General features: G+C 37.9%; 1 protein-coding gene across 1 annotated transcript in view; it reads left to right on the top strand.

Annotated features, from left to right (window-relative positions):
• The first annotated feature begins 13,775 nt into the window (after nt 1-13,775).
• LOC115417728 (glypican-1-like) overlaps nt 13,776-20,174 on the top strand; it is a 75,691-nt gene continuing 69,292 nt past the window's right edge. Inside the window, 2 exon segments of the mRNA XM_030131773.1 lie at nt 13,776-13,838; nt 13,840-13,927. Coding sequence (XP_029987633.1) covers nt 13,776-13,838; nt 13,840-13,927 — 151 coding nt within the window.

The following is a 20,174-nucleotide window of genomic DNA, read 5'->3' as shown; positions in this document are numbered from 1 at the left end:
TTATTGTTTCTGAATGCTTCTGGGGGTGTAATAGATTCCTCCATATCAATACATGCTGATTGAACCAAATAGGCAGGAGCATGGCACCGGTCTAAATTTGGCTTTGGACTTGTTAAACTCTGAAAGCTGATCAACTTCCCAGTGGTGGTTGGCAGCCCCCCTACACACAGTCCTGTAACGCCAACTCCAGAGCTGCTCTGCTGAAGCAATCACGGATTAAGTGTCTAGCTGAAGGGCACTTTAACATCAGTCTCTGTGTGAAAAGAAAGCCCTGATTCACCCAGTTCACCTATACACACCCATATTCAGTGGTAGAAGAAGTATTCAGAACATTTACGCAAGTGGAACTTCAAATAAAGCCATGTAAAAATACTCCATTATAACTGCACTGATTTACATCTGACATCATTAAATTAACTTTGTCTTGCAATAAAGTTAATCCTTGTATTTTGGAGCTGTTCTCTGATCCCTGATTTTACAGAGTTCTTAGATGATTTGAACATTTGTTGGAATTAAACCATGTGAGAACTTTATGGGGAAATGTGAAACGTAATATGACTATGCTATGCTTTTTATGAGAAGAAAAGCTGGGAACCGCTGCCTTAATAATGTGTTACATATTAAAAGCTTGCTATATTATCCCGTGTGTAAATCTACAACTGTCAAGCAAATGTAATGGAGCAAAATGCACTATATATCCCTCTGAGAAGTAGTGGGGTAGAAATATATAGTTGCACAAAGTTGCATAACTTAAGTAGAAGCACCTCAAGTTTGTACTTAAAAGTTACTTCTTGCTGCAGCCCATATTTTGCCCAAAATTATCCAAACCACTGCTTCCCAAACTTTGGATCAACTTGATTTAGAAATAACAAACCAACATAATTTGTGTATAAAAGAGCTTTGCTTACTGTGATAGCCACATACATATAGGGCAATGCAACCTTAGGCCCAATCCCAATTCACCCCTTGGCCCTCCCCCTTACCCCTACCCCTTAATTTTGCACGTGTACATGAAGGGGTAGTGTTGTCCTGATTCTCAATTAGACGGAGGGGAAGGGCTTAGGCAGAGGGCTGTGTAGTCCTTGAAACAGAGATTTTTCAGGACCACACTACGAACAGAGGGGTAGGAGAAATTTCCCATAATTCTGTGTTAATCATGGGCAAGATGGAGGTAAACACAGCCAAAAAGTGCAGCAGTGTGATGAAAGAAACACACAAATGTATGTACGTATTTTCTTTTTAAACAGCTTAATCATTTGATTGACTGCTTAATGCCATTTCAATGGGTTATAGATTGCATTTCTGCGGTTTATAGTTGATAGCTGTAAAAAGATGAACAAAGCCCATGGAACAGAGACAGTTACAGCTAGTGACGACAGGGTGAATACTTTCAGAAACAAAGTTGTCACATCTGTTAATAGTAGCATCAATGACTGCTAATGACGTAACAAGTCATGAAGGGTTGTCCCATTTCATAGGGGAATGTTTCAACCCCCAACCCTTGCAGCTCTGTTTCAAGGGGTAGTGCCAAGTGCAGGGGCCAAGGGGTAGGGGTAAGGGGGAGGGCTAAGGGGTGAAGGGGATAGGGCCATAAAGTACACTCTCCCACCTCATTTTTGGTTTCACAAAAACAGTTTTTTTGTGTTTGGTGCCTGCATTTGCTCAGTTCCAGTCAACCACACTGAAGCAGTTAATATTACTTTATTTGATTCTGTATTTATGTATTTGATCCCCACACTGTTCGCAAAGTAATGCACATCAACATTATAGAGTGGCTGTTTTATTAACTTGTGAATATTTTGTTGTATTAATATTTTGGTTCTTTTTTTTTTTTTTTTTTTAGAGTTACCAGACACGGCTAGTGGGAGGCTTCTCCTGGTTTAGTAAGAGATGTGGCTGAGAGAGGAAGATTTAATGAAGTTAAATGCTGGTGCAAGCTCCTAAGACTGAACCACGGGTTGTGGCGTAACAGGAGGGATTTAGTTTCAGTCAGGTTTGCTTGTATTTAGTTATAGGTAGAATCTGTCTTCTTTTCCCAATTTGTGCGTCATTTGATTTGGTCAAATCACTGTATACAAGTACAGTTACACCGTGTTGATTTCTTTTTTGTAGAGCTATCATATTTACATTTCTGTGGTTGAAAAAAAAACAACACATTTTTTAGACACTCTAATCCAGTTTCCTCATTGCCTTACTGTGATGTCACCAACAGCTACCATTTTACTGCCATTTCCACACCTTATAACATCATCTTGAAGAAGTGAACCTGCCATTTTAAAGACATGTACAACTTTTTTTAAGGCATATGTTTGAAACAAACCACATACACATTAAATGCTTTATAAATGAAACAACATGCATGCATGCATAATCCAAAAAGCTACACAAAATCCCACAACCCAGTCTTTGGAAACAGACAGTCTAATCCTCTGATTGTTTCTGCTGATCAGACTACCAAGAATCTTTGCACATCTAAGTAACTTTTGCTTGCAGCATTAGTTTCTGTTTTCAGGTTGAAGCAGGTTCATTTGGCCTGGATGCCATCCAGTCATTCACTCTCGTCATTATGTCAGTATTTATTGGCTGTGACTCAGAGATCGTATCTTGAGTGACAGACAGCGTGGATTGAGGGTGGCAGGGTAGCAAAGAAGAAATATGGGTTCATCATCAGTGTGATTGATTCCACCATTTGTATTTACCTCTTGTCTGTGGGTGTATAATATGTAACAGGTGTCAGTATGTAAGAGTCTACGAGGCTGTGATAAGTCGACAAGAGACCTTTAAAAGTTCAGCTCCTGCTACTCCAGATGCTACTGAATATGAGTGACATGTGAATGAAGCATGCCATCAGTTTGAAACCTGTTTAAGTAGGAAATATCTGTCACACTGATATTAAAGCATGAAAGGAGATGAACTGAGCTGAATAATGCTTCGGCTCAGCTCAGAATCACACAGAGACACCTCAAGGTTGCTGAATGCAGGCTGTAGCAGGCTAAGCATATTTGTCTTTCATTATTTTTCTCCTTGACATCTTCATGCTCTGGTGCATTAGAGGCATGCACATGGAAATGCAGAGTCTCATGAAGTATTTGCATGATACTTAAGATACATTTGCTGCAGATCTAGTCAATTTTATGTAGTCTGCAAGGAATGAAAGGTGCAGATTAATAAATAAATAGAAAGAAATGTAATATGTAATGTAGTGACATGTTGCATTTTGGAGTTTGGAGCAGTTCAGTTCAAAACAGAGAAAAGTTAAAAGACTCCAGGATGGGGCCGATCTGATTAAACGGCTTTAATCGTGTTATTAATTCACCTGTGTGTGTCTGATCTGCCTTGACACGTCCTTATAATGGCTTAGGAAAAGAACTCACATGTTAGAAACAGAACTCAGAGCTGATATTGAAGGGAAGGTGAAGAGTGCAGTGGTGGATACAGAACACTAAAGTACCTGAATCAAAATGTACTTCACACTTTATCAACTCTTCAGAATAGTCAGTATCACTGGATTTCATTACTTATGCATTAACATATTATCTTTAATGTTGCAGCTGTTAATGGTGGGGTTTATTTTGAGCCCATCCTCATTTATTTATTTAAATATGAGAGATCATTGCCATTTGGCTAATTTCCATCTTGAGTTCCATTGGTAGGTAAAAAAAAAAAAACAGCTTACAAATAACATAATACCATAACTGAAGTAAGACATACAAAAAGAAAAACAAGCAATAACACATAGTGCACACAAATACACAAAAACAGGGACCAAGGCAAGCCACCAAGCAAAAACTGATTAAGGTCCACACATGAATTATATTATAAATATCCTATTGTTGCTATTGCACATGATTATATTGCAAATATCCCATTGTTGCTATTACACATGATACATGATTTAATTTAATTCATTACATTGCACCTCTTGCTGACCATTACAAGATTTATGGATGTTGCAAACAGTAAATATTGACTGCAGTTGTATAATAGATGATTACTGTAAAAAGGAAAAAAAGCTGTTTTAAAGTTTTGTTCAAAATTGTTTTGCCAAAAAAGTTAAGATGATACTTTTTCTCACCCGTTAACAACCTAAAAATGTGTCTGATATAAGTACAGGCTAATCAGTTATGTCTTAATGTGATCTTTAGCCCAGTTTTTGTAGATGTGGATGACTGCCACTTCCTCCTAAATTTGATGTATCGTACTGATGTTTTTTTTTTTTTTTTTTTTTTTTTTTACAGTGATAGCGATTATGAAAAACCCTCCTCCAAATGCTGGAAGACTCAGTGAATTTCAAGCAGGTAGGTCTGCAGCATGTGGACATTAAAAGAAAAAGATTTTTGGCATGATAGTAGTCATCAGTCAGTACTTTTAACTGATTTAAAATGTCTTCCTCCCTAAGGCTAGAGTGGCTTGTATGTAGCAGTCTCTTTTAACACATTAATCCTAACACTGCTGAGCTTGCCAAGGCAATAAATCATTGGGTGGATTAACACTTGCCCCAACATTAAACCAGGTGTGTGTGGAGCAGAGCATGTACTGTATGGTATGGGTGCAGGATGGTTGGAAAGTGTAACTTCATTTTTTTTTTTTTTTTGCAGTGGTGGTGCCACCATTAGATGAGTTAAGAAATGGACTGAGGCTGTGCAAGATCCTTAACCTATAAAGACCCAAAAGCATGTACTGATCTAAACTGTTTAATACCTGTTGATCCACTAATCCTATCAATACATGTAAATAATTGGTTTAAAATACAGTTTGTCATCTTTTCCTGGTCATCAGATATGACCCATTTGGACATTCAGAGGCTCTGTAGTGAACATGGAAACACCGTCATCTTCTACAACATTGATTCACCAGGAAACCCCATTTAGTTTGATAAATGACAGTGGATGGACACACTTGGTTTATGTTTAATTAATGATAGATTTGATGAAAAAGTCAGATTTTTTTTTATTTTCTTTGTTTCGGATTTAATAACCCTCAACTTTAATCTGAGCTTTTATGAGCATCTACATGATCAGTAAATTAAATGTAAGAAAATAATTGATTTTCACTGAAAATGTGCAAAATACAGAGGATAATATAACAATAGATGGTGATAAATCACTTAAGAAAGGTTAAACAGAGAGAAAAATTCATTTGGGCACTGTCACAAAAGTTATACTGGGTCTTAATGGGTTAAACAAGACAGTGCAGGCCAAAACACACAGTATAGCTATTTGTGTGATAAACAAAAACAAAAAAAAAAAGCTCAAAATTTACTTCCAGACACATCGTTCAGAAAAAAACCTACACTTCATCGATGCATCACAATAACTATGTTTGTGGCAATGTTTTTATTTATTTTACATAAATGACACTTCTACCATTAACTGATTCAGAAATTGTACTGATCGCTGTATAAAACTCGCTAGAATACAGAAAATGAAGTGTTTCCTTCCAGATTCAATGTCCAACTAAAACCTACAGCTCATGAATGCATCTAAATAACATCCATGTTTACAGATGTGTATATTTTGTTTGACTGGTTAGTGCTTTATATACGCTGCACTGTGCTTTTGGCCCTCTGTTTTGGCAATTAGTATGATTCCTTCATGTTTTAGGATGTATCTGTATGTGTGATGGATCACTTATGTATTACTGTGTGAATGTGTGAGTTTTATCATCTGGATGCGTTTTTATACATTTAATGGCATGGATGTGTTTATGCATTGACGTACCTTACTGAAGTTGAGCTTTAAATTTATTGTATTTTTAATTCACTGACAGTAAAGGTGCTTAGAGAGATGGTTGTGTGTGCCTGTTATTTGGTATTGACATGATTAAAAGCATCTTAAAGAGAATACAATCACTGACCTGGTTTACAGCTCTGCTAAACCACATCTTTCTCCATATGCAACATTACATAAGCTGACACAGTTGTCCAAAAAATGTTGAAAATAGGTTGCACATCTCAAATATCGCAGTCAAGGAGGACAAAACACTGGCATCATACTTGGAATTAGCACAAGTATATTAGAAGTACAAGCTTTATACAGCAGAAATGAGATGGAATTTCATTAGCCTGGTCAATCATCCGGTTTTCTCAGTGTATTCAATACTGAGAAAACAGTCTGGAATTGGGCCGATCGCTGTGAAATATGTACAGTCTGTTCTATACCAACCAATCACAACGCTGGTGGGCGGGTGTTTTGCAATGTGTCATACGCACCGACTTCTTTTTGTCACAAGTCAAAGTCAGTTCCAAGTTCACAAATCTCTTTACAACTGTTGTCGGTTGTTTACTTGATTCAAAAATAAGGATTGAATTACAGATTACACGCTGTATTCTTAAATTTATCTGACAAAGCGTCATGTCCGTCTTATCTGTGATTGGTTTACTCAACGCCCACTAGTCCTGCCTTCATATTTGGATTCAAGCCACGCAATTCCAGACAGATTTCTCATTGTGAAAGATGGATGGATGGTCAGGCTAGCATTTTTGTAAAGTTTGTCTAAAATATCACTAGTCACTTTTCTATTGGACATCTGCGTAAAACTTTACCAATATTTACTAAATGTCGAAAAAACAGAAGTGCATAATGTTGTTTTTTCCATTAAATCACAAATGCGATGATTTGTTTATTTATTATTGCGAGATGACATGAGACGTCATTCCATAAACATGGCGACCAACGTAAATATCGTGTTGATTTCCAGATATATTCATTATTATTATATATTACCCCTCTATCCTGTACTAAATTAAAAAATGATTCGGTTTCCTGGTGTATCCGCACATACCACGCCATGTTTCTTTTAAAACTCTTCTCCTTCGCTTGTTGTAATGTCCGTCAACATCCGTTTTTTTATTGACTTGACTCTAGTAGCGGAAAAAGGTCTTTCCATTGCAGTTTTGCGTGATATACCAGTTGCGCTGCACCAAAAAAAACACCCCTTACCAGCGCAAAAACGATGAAAGAAGCAACCCAAACTATGAAAAAAAATACCCAGAATAAAACTAAACAGAACATCTACACGAACGCAGGTGTCGGCACACTTTACAAGTTCATTCTTCGAAAACCGGTTGTCACTTTCCCTTCATTCCTTCTCCTATCATCATTTTTTCATTCTTACTATCTTCAGAATTAATTTTTTTTTTCTTTTTTGAGCATACTATAAAGTGAGAGCAGTGACTTTCCAGTTTGAAGTTCCTCTGCAGTCTGCCAAAGTACAGCAGGGATTATTTTAATTAACATGCCTTGACCCTGAGCCTGGCCTGTGTAGAATGAACATCACACACACAGTTACACACATTTCAACTTTTCATTCCTATGCTGAATACAATTTAAAAGTATAATTAGAACATGCTTAAACCCTTCACAGCTTCACTCTCACCTACAAATATAATCTGGGTTTCTGATGGATTGGCGGAGAGTCTTATTTCAGAGTTGCCGGTGACCTTTCGTGGCCAGCCCTGCTTCGACCCGGCGCTGTTGCGAGGGAAGATGTAGGATGTGAAGACTGGAGAGCGTCTGACAGCTCATTGGTCACGTCCACTACTAGCCAAGATGAGCTGGAGGAAGACACTAACTCTCTCTAGATGACTGCCCTTAAGGGTTAAGGGCTAGCGGTTCTATAAATCAGGACACAGGGCTAATTCCTTTTAGGTGCATGACACACTTTTGGTTTTTACATTCACTCGTAGAAACTGAGGCTTACATCTTAACCTCGGTTTATGGTCCAATATACTGTATATAGGCTCCTGCTGCAGGCGAACTGCACGGCAGCATTAGGAAGGTTACTTTTGAAATGTAAGAACCACTTACTCCTGAAATATGGAACTATTTTAAGTCTTTCACATAACTTGCATTTGGTTACTTTTCTTATAATTATTATAACTACGATGAACCTGGAAATACATATTTAAACCAATATCGTTTGTATTTTAAGAAGGTAAATGCTGTTGAATTTCTAGCACTGACAGATATTCTTTTCAATTAACTCAGAATATATTCAGATTTAACTTTCTTTGATTAGTGACAGTAGTTTGACTGCAGTTTTTCTGTCACTGCAACAACTGTAACTGATTACCCTGACTTTAATTATGCAATGCTATTATGTGTAACTAGTTACTCCCCTAAACTGATGGGTCATGTGCAACCAAAGAACTGAAAAATTAAAGATGTAGTTACAATTTTTTGGCAATTATTGCTATTTTATGGTCACAAATAAATTACATGCAGTGGCCATTGAAATTTCCAAATTTTTTGTATGAATTGGTCATAAAATGTGATCTAGTTGTAAACACAAAGAAATACTAGTCGCTTTTCCATTGAACCTCAAACTGCGCAAATATAACATGCATAAAAATTTACCTAATGGAAAAACAACAATTTTGCCAAGACTCTCGTTTTTTGATTAAAAGTTTTTGTGCTGGCAAGAGGTGGTTTTTCAGGCGTAGCGCAATTGGTATATCATGCAAAACTGCAATGGAAAGACCTTTTTCTGCAACTAGTCATATGAATAATGTTGAGGGACGTTACGAGTGAAGAAGAGTTTTCAAAGAAACATGGTGTGGTGTGTGTGGACACACCAGGAAACTGTCATTTTTTAATTTAGTACGGGATAGAGGGGTAATATATAATAATAATGCATGTATCTGTAAATCAACACGATATTTACGTTTGTCGCCATGTTTCTGGAGTGACTTCTTGTGTCATCTCACAATAATAAATAAACAAATCATCACATTTGTGATTTGATGGAAAAACTGACATTACACACTTCTGTTTTTTTCGACATTTAGTAAATATCGGTAAAGTTTTGTGCAGACGTCCAATGGAAAAGCCACTACAGTGTTCTTCTTAACCCAATCTTGAACAAACACTTATTAATATGTCATGTCTTTATTGAGCGCAGCTATTAAACCTTCAAGAGCTGCTGGAAAAGTAATTGAACCCTGGATTAATAACTGATTGAACCTCCTTCTGTAGTGATAAACCTCAGCTGAAAGCTTCCTGAAGCTTCTGATCAGACCTGCTCATTGTCATATCTGCTGCTGCTTTATTCCATTAAGCACCTCCTCACCTTTCATCACTTACTATATTGTACTACCACCATCATTGTAAATAGATTTGATTTACATTTTTTATACTCTAGTATAGTTTATTTTTAATACCACTTATTCTTATTCTATTTTTATGTCTTTTTTTAATCGCATAGCATTTAAATAGCAAGGTGAGACGAAACAATATTTCAATTTTCTGTATGACAATAAGAAAATCTTTAAATCTTTGAATCTTGCAGCTCAGCCATACATTTGTGGATTAGATGTATGCATTTTATGACCAGTTCATGCAGAAAACTAGAGATTTTCAAAGGTTTCATATACAGGGTTATTCAAAAAGAATGAACTGATTTCATTACGCAATATTTTAATAAGGAAAAGCAATAGAAAGCTCCAGCCAAGTCACAAGTATTCTACTCACATTCAACTTTGATTTCCTGTCTTAAAAGTGTTCAATGTGGCCCCCATCTGCAGGACAGACAACATCAATGCGATAAGACAATTCCTCCCAGACACGTATCAGCATATCACGAGCCACTGGGTTGATCACTGCTGTTATTCAATGTTTAAAGTCATCGAGGTTAGTTGGTAGCAGTGAAACATAAACTTAGAAAACTCCTCTTTCAATGGTCACTGACTCTTCCATGACAATGCTAGAGAACTGAAGCAATGCGTCATGAAATCGGTTCATTCTTTTTGAATAACCCTGTACTTTTTCTGGCCACAGTCCTTCATTAACTGGGCCAAATCCTCATTGAGGTTAAACTTGTATTTTCCAAGAGTGAGCTGGGTAAGAGAATAACTTTCATAGACTTCAAATAAAAAAAGTCTACTTATGTACAACAAAAGATTAATCCTTATCGGGCAAGTGGCTGTTTCTGGTCATTTCCACACACATTACAAGGGTGACAGTAACAGTTCCAGTGAGGACAGTGAGTCAACAATCTCAGGTTCAGTGTGGTCTACAGGGTCTGTAAGGTCCACCTCTGCATGAACAGTGAGTGTACCTGCTTTGTTAGGTACCATGAAGTAATGGTACTAATGTAAGGAATAACGTTCAAAGGGAATATGTGGATGTTGACAGGTGTCTGGATCAGCACTTATGTTGGACTAATGTTCTAAAAATGATGTTCTAATGTTCTAAAATAGATGTTCCTTTCACCTTACGTGTTTTTCTTGCATTTTTAATATATCCTTGTATTTTTTTTTGTCATACAGGGTGGGGAAGCAAAATTTACAATATTTTGAGACAGGGGTTGAAAGACAGTGTATGACCAATTAGTTTACTGAAAGTCATGAGAATTTATTTGCCACAAGAAAATTTACATAATAGAAAATGTTTTTATTCTGTGTCCTCCTTCTTTCTCAATAACTGCCTTCACACCCTTCCTGAAACTTGCGCAAGTGTTCCTCAGATATTCGGGTGACAACTTCTCCCATTCTTCTTTAATAGTATCTTCCAGACTTTCTCGTAATAGTTTTGCTTCATAGTCATTCTCTTCTTTACATTATAAACAGTCTTTATGGACACTCCAACTATTTTTGAAATCTCCTTTGGTGTGACGAGTGCATTCAGCAAATCATACACTCTTTGACGGTTTGCTTTCCTGATTACTCATATGGGCAAAAGTTTCTGAAAAGGTATGGATAATAGTGTTAGGTATGATTATGACATCAATATATGTTTGGTTTCAAAACAATTGACGTAGTGCCTGCTTAGAAAAAACAACTAAATGTTCATTGTAAATTTTGCTTCCCCACCCTGTACAGTTGGAAAAAAAATTACTAGACCATCAAAAGTCATCAGAAACAATGGACATGCAATCCAGTACTAACTCCTGTGTGTATCATGTGATTAAAACAGACAGAAAAGAAAACACAGAATGCCTAAAAGCACTGTTTTTGGCAGTACAATGCCAAGTGATTTTGGTTATCATCAAGAAAACATGAAAAATGGATAGATATCAGCTCTTAAATTAAACTATTATGAGCCAATTTTGTTGTTATCATTATATTTGTCCAAACAAATGTACCTTTAGTTGTACCAGGCATTAAAATGAACAAGAAACTGAAGAAAACGAGGGGTGGTCTAATATTTTTTTTTTTGCGACTAGCATCTATGAAGTATCTAACAATGTCCAATAACATATCATATTTTCCAAGCCTGAATAAAATGAACCAAACATTCACTTGCAGCAAGGGTTGTCTGCAAGAAATGTTTTGTTCAGATATGATAAGAAACTGAAGAAAACAAGGGTGGTGTAATATTTTTTCCTGTGGCTGTCTATCTACAAATATGGTAACATTATTGACTTTGATTTTCTACATGACAATAAAAAAAAAAGTGAAATATTTCATAAAAGTAATAGATTTTTTTTTTTTCAAACATACTGTCGCGGAAAACATTATTAGACCACCCTTGTTTTCTTCAATTTCTTATTCATTTTATAGATAGATGTTCTTTATTTATCCCAAACTGGGAAATTACAGTGTCGCAGCAGCAATAAAACACTAATGTTGACATTTTGAATTTCAGAGTATTTCTGTGAGTGCCCCCATAAAGAGTTAATAAATTATAAGTTAGATTTAGAAGCAATCACAGTGACCAAGAACATTATTTTCTTTGTCCTTGAAAATAGACTTAAATTTCCCCCAAATTAACAAACTGTATGTTTCACTTCCTACAAAATCAACAACAGTAACTTTCTTATTAACCCTTTCATGCACGAATTATGAGACCCTCGATCAAGATGGTTTTTCCTTCGTGTTTTTATTCCACTTTAGGCATGAAAAAAAGCATGCCTGAAAAAACTTTTCTTATGAACCTATTTTTCATGGAGCTGCAAAAATGTCCACTCAGCTGGAAATCATGCATTTAATTTTGGGAGCAAATAAACATGTATTTACTGATATTTTGTGTGAAAACCATGAAATAAAAACATTTTTAATGCTTATTATGGGTAATTCATTTCTCATACAGTGGTAGTTGTTTGTTTACTTGCTTTACTAGTTTGTCTGATGAATGAATTACCTACAATAATTACATGTGGAAGACAGTATGAACCTTTACCAGACATGTTTAACCCTTTCATGCACGAATTATGACAACCATAGTCAAGATTTTTTTCTTTCTTCTTGTTTTTATCCCCCCTTAGGCATGAAAAAAAAGCAATTGAATTTTTTTTAATGAAGTTACAAAAATGTCCAATGCATTTAATTTTTGAAGTAAAGAAAAGTGTTTAAAACCCAATATCAGAAAGTGAGATAAAAACAAATGAAAAGATTTTAGTCCTACTAATCTGATGTTTTCTCACATTTTAACATACTCTACTGCTAGTTATTGTTCACTTCATAGAGGTAATATGCAAAAAAACAAAACAAAAACAAAACTTTTTGTCTAACAAATAAGTGATTTACACTAAAACATGTTACTGCAGATCAGGTTTATCAAGAACGGCAAAGTTACAGTAATGGGATGAATTGCAGTTTATGGGATGATGTATAAGTGTCCACTGTGTTGGCTGATATGAACTAAAACAACAAAACCCATGAATATACAAGAGAACAGCTGGAGAATAGCTGTTCACTGTAGTGACCACTATGCATGAAAGGATTAATGCTGTTAATCTGATGTTTTCTCACATTTTAACACTCTAATACCAGTCATTACTCACTTCGTGGAGATAATATGCCAAAAAAAAAAAAAAAAAACTTTTACAAAAACTTTTAATTACAGACTAATAACAACAATTGATTTACACTTAAACATATTACTCTAGATCAGGTTTATCAAGAACAGTAAAGTTGCAGTAATGGTATGAATGTCAGTGTATGAGATGATGCACTGTGTTGGCTGATATGGAACTAAAACAACTAAATTCATGAATATACAAGAGAACAGCTGTAGAATAACTGTCCACTGTAGTGACCACTATGCATGAAAGGGTTAAATTAAACCCACTCACTCTTGTTCTTTTCCATGCGCAATCCATAAACTTCAACATTTCCTACAGTTTCCCCGGTCAATGGTTTCCCCCCTTATTGTCTTAACCTGCAGGTGGCGCTGTTTAGCCCAAGTTTACAGCAGAAGAATCACACAAAGAGAGAAAACGTGTGTGAGCGCATCAACACTCCCATCCGCACACAGTCAGGAGCAGGAGCACATTGTCCCAAAGCGCAGACTGGAGGATCCACCGGACTTCTGCAACGCGTCATAAACAACTGAACCTCTTTTTTTCCCCCCTTCTTTTTCTTTTGTTTTCCTTGAACGGGCTGATTTCCGTGATGCTGACCGGAGAGTGAGCGCAGATCCGCACCGGCTTCTCACTGAACGACACCTGCTCCCCCCTCCACCTCCACCTCCTCTCTCTCTCTCTCTCTCTCTCTCTCTCTCCTCTCCTTTGCTCTGTCTTTTGTCTCTGGCATCTCTGCGGCTCCGGCTCTCCAGAAGGAGGAGGAGCAGGTGTACCTGACACCTCCAGCCGCGCTCCTCTCCCGCACAACAGCCCGGAACGCACGGCTCACACAGAGTTCACCACCGGATCTCCGCGCACCTCCGGAGAGGAAAAAAAAAAAAAAAAAAACAAACTCTTAGAAATAAAAAACCAAACAAAACACTGACAAAACTAAAACCCTCCGAGAACTTGAATCTCACGGACCCTTACATCTCCGGATTTTGCGGACTGTTTTGCTGCTCCTGTGAGGAAACGGACTACACCTCGGAAAGATGCGTCTCCCGGTGCTCGTGTGCGCCTTGGCGTGTCTGTCGGCGGCACCGGGCCCGGCGGCCGGGGGCGGACCGGAGCTGCGCCGACCTGCGGCAGTTCTACAACCGGCAAAGGATCACTCTTGCCGGGGTACCTCAGACTGAGATCTCTGGTAAGTTTTCACGAAAATTCCTACAAAAAAAAAAAAAGCGCATTAAACCCAGCACCTAAGAACACTTACCAAGTCACTTTTTCCTTATAATTATCAAAATATGAATTATAAACTTACATGAACTAATCTTTTATTAACCTACCTCATAAATATTGCCCAATGTGACATACTCAAGAATGTCTTGTTTTTTTTAGATTTAATTTTTTAATATCTCTCCCATGATAACAATGTGATATTCCTATGGGGATTAATAGTGTGTGTGTGGGAGGCAATTTTATTGAATTTTCTAGGATTAAATTTAACAAAGGGTTACAATGAGGATATTGATTTGAATGAGGATACCATTCATGCCATAAACCCACACATAAAGCTTGATTACCTCGGTTTCTTCTGAGCTTTATCTACTTTTACTGGCCCGAAAGGCATATTCAATTGGTTCATATTTCTTACTGTGCATTGCCTTTAAATGATCCTATTTTCCATTTTCCTCACTGAGCACTGCCCTCATGTTAAGTGAAGTGTTCCCCTTCTCTAGACTATCCTGCACATCTATATTAGAGTCCTTTCTGGGCCATTTTCATTGTTTGCTGAGGGCACTACTGCAGGTGGGTGTAAGCCATGTGTCTTGTGGAGCTATTACGGTTTATTCAGGGCATTTATCGTAGCATTGCAGGTGTGAACAGCTTTTAATACTAACGCCAGAAAAAAAATATAGAGATTTGTTTTCTCCCCCTGGCTAACCCCATGTTTAATAACAGTATACTAAGGTATTTTTTCATTGTGTCTTCTGTGCAGGTGTGGTGCATGCTGCATGTGTGTGACTCAGTAGATGCTGAAATAGCCAATTTTGTCATTTGCATAAACTAATAATTTAGGCAAGCCCTGGGTAATACCCTATAACAGCTATGGCTCAGCAGCTTTACAACTTAAGCTGCTGTAAGAAAGTTGAGTCAAACCAGAGAGGAAAGTAAGATAGCATTTGGGATAATCATTCTGTTCTTGATTCCTGATACCCTTTCTTGTCAGTCAGTCAGTCAGTCAGGCAGGCAATCATGCATTTAATCAATCAGTCAATTACCCAGCTGGTCAGATAATCAATCAGCTGGAGATCCAGGCAGTCAAGCAGTCAGCCAATCAGGAAGCCCGTCAGTCAGTCAATTGGTCATCCAGTCAGACATTACATATCAGTCTGCTATCTACGTCCTCAAATGCTGATTAAACTGTCTTAGCCTCTGGGAAAGTACAGATAGGACATGTGAAATTGAGTTGTTCTCCCCCCTGTAAGGTGCTCATGTGTCACTCTGTCTTCACCTACAAAAAAGCCACAGCCTCTCAAGGCGGACATGAAAAAGAAAAGGGGATTGAGGAGTTTGTTTGTGCTCGCCATGGTTGTGGTTTGATTTGAAGGTCATTTCATGTAGTGTCAATGAAAAAGGCTGTCTTCAGGCATTCGGGCAGGTGGGCGGGTGGGTGATTCAATATTGTTGTTGTTTGTTCGTGGGCCTGTGTGTAGGAGCCGCCAGAGTGACAGACACTAGGCAGAGACAGACAGAAACAGACACAAGTGGAAAAAGAAAAGAGAGACTGTGAGGTGGGGTGACAGAGATGGAGCATGAGAGTCAGTCAAGGTCCCTGTCTGTGATGAGCCTGGACCAGACACGGGGCACTCCCCCCCCCTCCCATTCCATTAAAAACTCATCTTTTATTGACAGATGAAAAACACAATGCTTCAGTCACTTGGACCTTGATCTGCTCTAGTTATTTGAGCAACAGTCCTACCTTCCCAGACCTCATTAAAACTGACATCCAGATAGGAATAGAAAGATGGCAACAGGCAGCAGTATTTCCCTGAACGGGGTCTCCTCTATCTTTTTCATCTCAGAGACCCAAGGTTGGTAATTTTAGCTTTTTCCGTTTAGAGATAGATAGAGGCTGCTCTGCACTCGTCTCGGTGTCGCTTTTGGAGGATGTAAGTGTTGGCCACGGCTCTTCGTGTAAACATAATTTCTTGGCTGCTGGCTCAGGTCGTCATGTTTACATTAGGAAAGACCCCACTGATGCCAAAAGTACTTGTTCAGTCATATTTTGCCTGTTTGCCCTTCTTTTCTTTATCTGAGTTTGCAAGTACGTAAAACAGGATCCAAGTCTTAGGAGCTGGCTACTTGAATAATGGGTCCGTGTTGAATGAGTGAAGGTAGATCTTTTTTGTTTTTTTATGACTTGAACTTTATTAACTTTACCTTTTTTTAAGAAAAAAAAGACCTTACATAATATAAATTTCCACACGTTAAGCCAGTTATCAATGCAAGTACACTGAAGACATGTGGACAATCTCAAACAAGACAAAATATAAAATAATAAAGACGATGCCTACAGTACACATATACACGGTTACAGCAGTCATTACTTATCACTAAGTCCAGTTCAAATTCTTGAGCTGGATGCGTTATTGACCTATGTAGGAAAAGTCCATTTGTCGTTGTAATCATCTACTTTATTGAACAGTCTTTACAATAATCTTTCAAATGCTGCCACTCGACCAAGAGAGGTATGGCGCTGGGGGGAAAGTTGGAGTGGATGGGGCCTTCCACTCCCTTACTAAGAGTTTTCTCCCCAGCATGATGGCAGTTTGTACCCATTGCGCAGGAGAGGAGGGCAAAAAACTCAAAACAGAAGGATTCCCTAGCACATAAAGCCTGTTAGTAAAGGGAATACCCTGACCAACAACTTTCTCCACTACAGTGTGAACCGAAGACCAGTGTTCCTGGACTTGGGGACACTCCCAGAGCATATGCAGAAGTGTGCCATTGTCATGCTGGCACTTCCAACAGGCGTCAGTACCTGCTAGTCCCACCTTCTGTAACCTAGAAGGCGTCCGGTATACTCGGTTTAAGATCTTAAAGGACCAATCTTAATCATAATTTTCATACACTTAAAAATTCTACTCTACTCATCTTCTGAGAAGCGAAAGTAGATAAAAAAAAAAAAACAAGGCCAGTTTACCGATGTTAGCATTTACTTGTGGCACCCTCACTTAAATGACATAATGTGAGTATTTATCACAAAATGTAAAGTGACTTGTCAATACACCTGATTTCTGATTCCATTTTCATTGGTAATGGTAGTGAAAACAGCAACTCCCATGATTCCACATGACATCATAACATCATCTGCTGCAGAGAAACAAAGTGTCAATGGTGAGAGAAAGATAATGATTTGATCCTGTTTGATCTGTGCCACTGTTTACACATATGTTTGTCTATGTAGAAGATAATTTCACTCAAAGTTGCAGTTCTTGGCAGCGATGGTAAAGAAACATCGAGTTTTGTGTTAAAAATAGAAAATGCTCAATGAACTGCATGTCTCGTCGTATGTGACACGTCACTAACACTGAAACAACTGCTGCTTTGGCACATTTGACATTGATCTTTGACAGTGAGGTGAAAAAGTCGGAGAAAAGGTGAAAATTACTACAGTCTGTAACCAGAAGCTTGTTGAAGCTGCAGAGGAACTTGAGATTCCTGGAAAGAGTCTGTTACCATAATGTTACCTTGACAACTTTTTGATCTATATATTTTTTTTCTATGTAGGTGTTTTCACAGTTTGATACTTCAGCAGTTTTTTTCCCTCAAACTCTGACTTTCTTGACAGGTAAAAAAAAAACATTTAAATGGACAAAGATCAAATATGCAAATGGTGGAATAATTCAAAAGGGATCAAAAATTAATCATCTCTCACCATTGAGTGCAATGCAGTTTTTTTTCCCAAAATAAAATCCCATGGGGCAGGACTTCAGCTCTTTATGTGTTTTGTTACTGTCATGATTGAGAGACCCTGTAGTGCAGAAATCACATGTGTATTTAAGTCTTCCACTGATTTCATCCAAATAAGCCACACAAGTTTATGCAACTTCTTTTAATGCTGGACATGTCTGGTTCGGTTTATATTCTGTCTGTAGCTATGAGTTATCTCAGCTTTATTTATACCTTATACCAGTGGTTACCAACCTTTTTTTTAGCTTGTGATCCCATTTTAACATCATACATTTCTGGCAACCCCAGAATGGAAACATTTTTTTGCTAAAATTAATTTGTTGTTGATCATGTGATAGTTTGCTCTACTATGTTGCAAACATTAATTTTAGACGACATTTAGTCTATATAATGTCTATTATTATGGACAGAGGCAGAAAACCCAAGTTGAAATTACTGCACAAAGTGAGAATTTTATTTTCTTTGGTCAGGATATGTACAGTCAGTCCAGCTTATATTTACAAGACTGACAATTAATACTGAAAAAAACGTAACTCCAACTATGAATTATGAAAGCGCTGCAGCATCTTAAACCGTCCACAATGAACATTTGAAAGATAAACAGTACCACAGTGCTTCAGTTTCAGCTTCTGTCTTTTATGTATGGTGATTGTCTCTCTCAACTCACCATATATATTTTCATTAGTAAGTTTTTATTAATTTTTTATCAATTACTAGAAATTTCAGGTGACCCCATTAGAATTCCAGGTGACCCCACGTGGGGTCCCGAAACCCAATGTTGAAAAACACTGCCTTACACATATATATGAGACAAAAGGTGATGTTCTCAATTTTCTGTCAGTCTTAGTTTCTATGGTCACAAGTTATGGGTAGTGACCGGAACCACAGGGCTGTCAATACAAGCAGCAGAAACGGGTGGCTGGGCTCTTCCTTAGAGATAGGGTGAGGAATTCAGCCAACCGAGAGGAGCTCAGACTACAGCCACTGTTCCTCCACATTAAGATGATCCAGCTGAGATGGCTCATGCATCTGGTCACGACACATCCTGAACCTCCCCAGGGAGGTGTTTGAGACATGTCCAACTGGGGAGACCCGGGGCAGACCCAGGACACGCTGGAGAGATTACTCTATGTTCCTTGGCTGGGCTGGGAACGCCTGGCTTGTTCCTTGCAGGAGCTGAAGGCAGTGGTTGGGGAGATGGAAGTCGGGCCAGATGATGGATGGGTGAATGGATGGATGGATGTGATCATGTAATACAAACTCAATTCCTCCCATTTTTACTGCAGGGGAAACTATTTCGCTCCATAAACTCAGGTAAACATCCTTTTCAGAAGCCTAAAAAGTCACATACAAATTGATCACTATGCCTTGATTCCTATTATCACCCACTGTAGTAACCACATGCACAGATGTTTTAGCCCTGTGGCCTTCCTGTGCAAGCAAGCCCACATTTTAGGAACAAACACTTTCCTAATGATTTGAGAGCAAGGCCCAGCTGTTGCCAGTCATGAGTGGGTCATGATTAGCATTGTGTGCAAAACAGTTGTGGAGAAAGTTCCTTCACTTTACTGACATTATTTAAATGATAAAATGTTGTACTCTGCAAGGCTGCACTGCATTTTAATAAAATACTTGACATTCAGTAGAAAAAAAAATCTTTCATTCTTGTAGTTGGATAAAATCTTTGTGAGAGAATAGAACTAAACCACTTGTGTGCACTTTGTGCAAACAGTTTTTGTGCCCTGTTTATAAATAAATGCCAGATTGTCATACCTGAATGTCTCTGATGTGTGAAAACCTTTGAATTGGTGCTAGAGAAGCATTCAAGTTTGATACACAAGATGATTTTTTCCAATAGCCCTGTATAAAAGGACCTTCATACACAATCACTGCTTTGTATTTGTTATTTCGAGGTCATTCTGGTATCACACAACACTTACTCCCTTGCTTATCTGAGCTACTACTATGATGCTCAAAAGTGCACAGAGTATTACGCTAAATTAGGAGAATATGGGCAGAAATGTTTGAACCCAAATGAACTTTCAAACCAGATTTCATGCAGCTACCAGTATACAAACAGGAATAAATGCATCTTGTTAATACCTTTTTGCTTTTTTCTCTATTTTTCTAACATTGCTGTGTTTTTAGTTTCATAGAAGACAGCTTACAAATGTACATTAAAGAAGCGCATAAAAAATCTGCGGTAATTTAGGCATCTGAAACCTAACAGGTGTTTATCAGATCTGGAAGATATACATAATGCATGTTATTTCTGGTGGAAGCAGGTGTGAGCTTGTATTTGTAAGATAAGTATTCTTTGTAATATGACAAGCAGATGCTCTAAATTCCTCCAGACTTTAAAAAAGCCCTATTCTTCTCCCAGCTCACACCTTTTGTCCTATAGGTTTAACACCATGTGAATGGAAGTCGACTTTCCTGCTGTCTGCCTCTGTGTCTTTGTGCCTGGAAGCGAT

The sequence above is a fragment of the Sphaeramia orbicularis genome, chromosome 4, assembly GCF_902148855.1.
Source record: "Sphaeramia orbicularis chromosome 4, fSphaOr1.1, whole genome shotgun sequence".
Lineage (NCBI taxonomy): Eukaryota > Metazoa > Chordata > Actinopteri > Kurtiformes > Apogonidae > Sphaeramia > Sphaeramia orbicularis.
The sequence above is the reverse complement of the archived record's forward strand: the minus strand, read 5'-3'. Positions and strand labels throughout refer to the sequence as shown.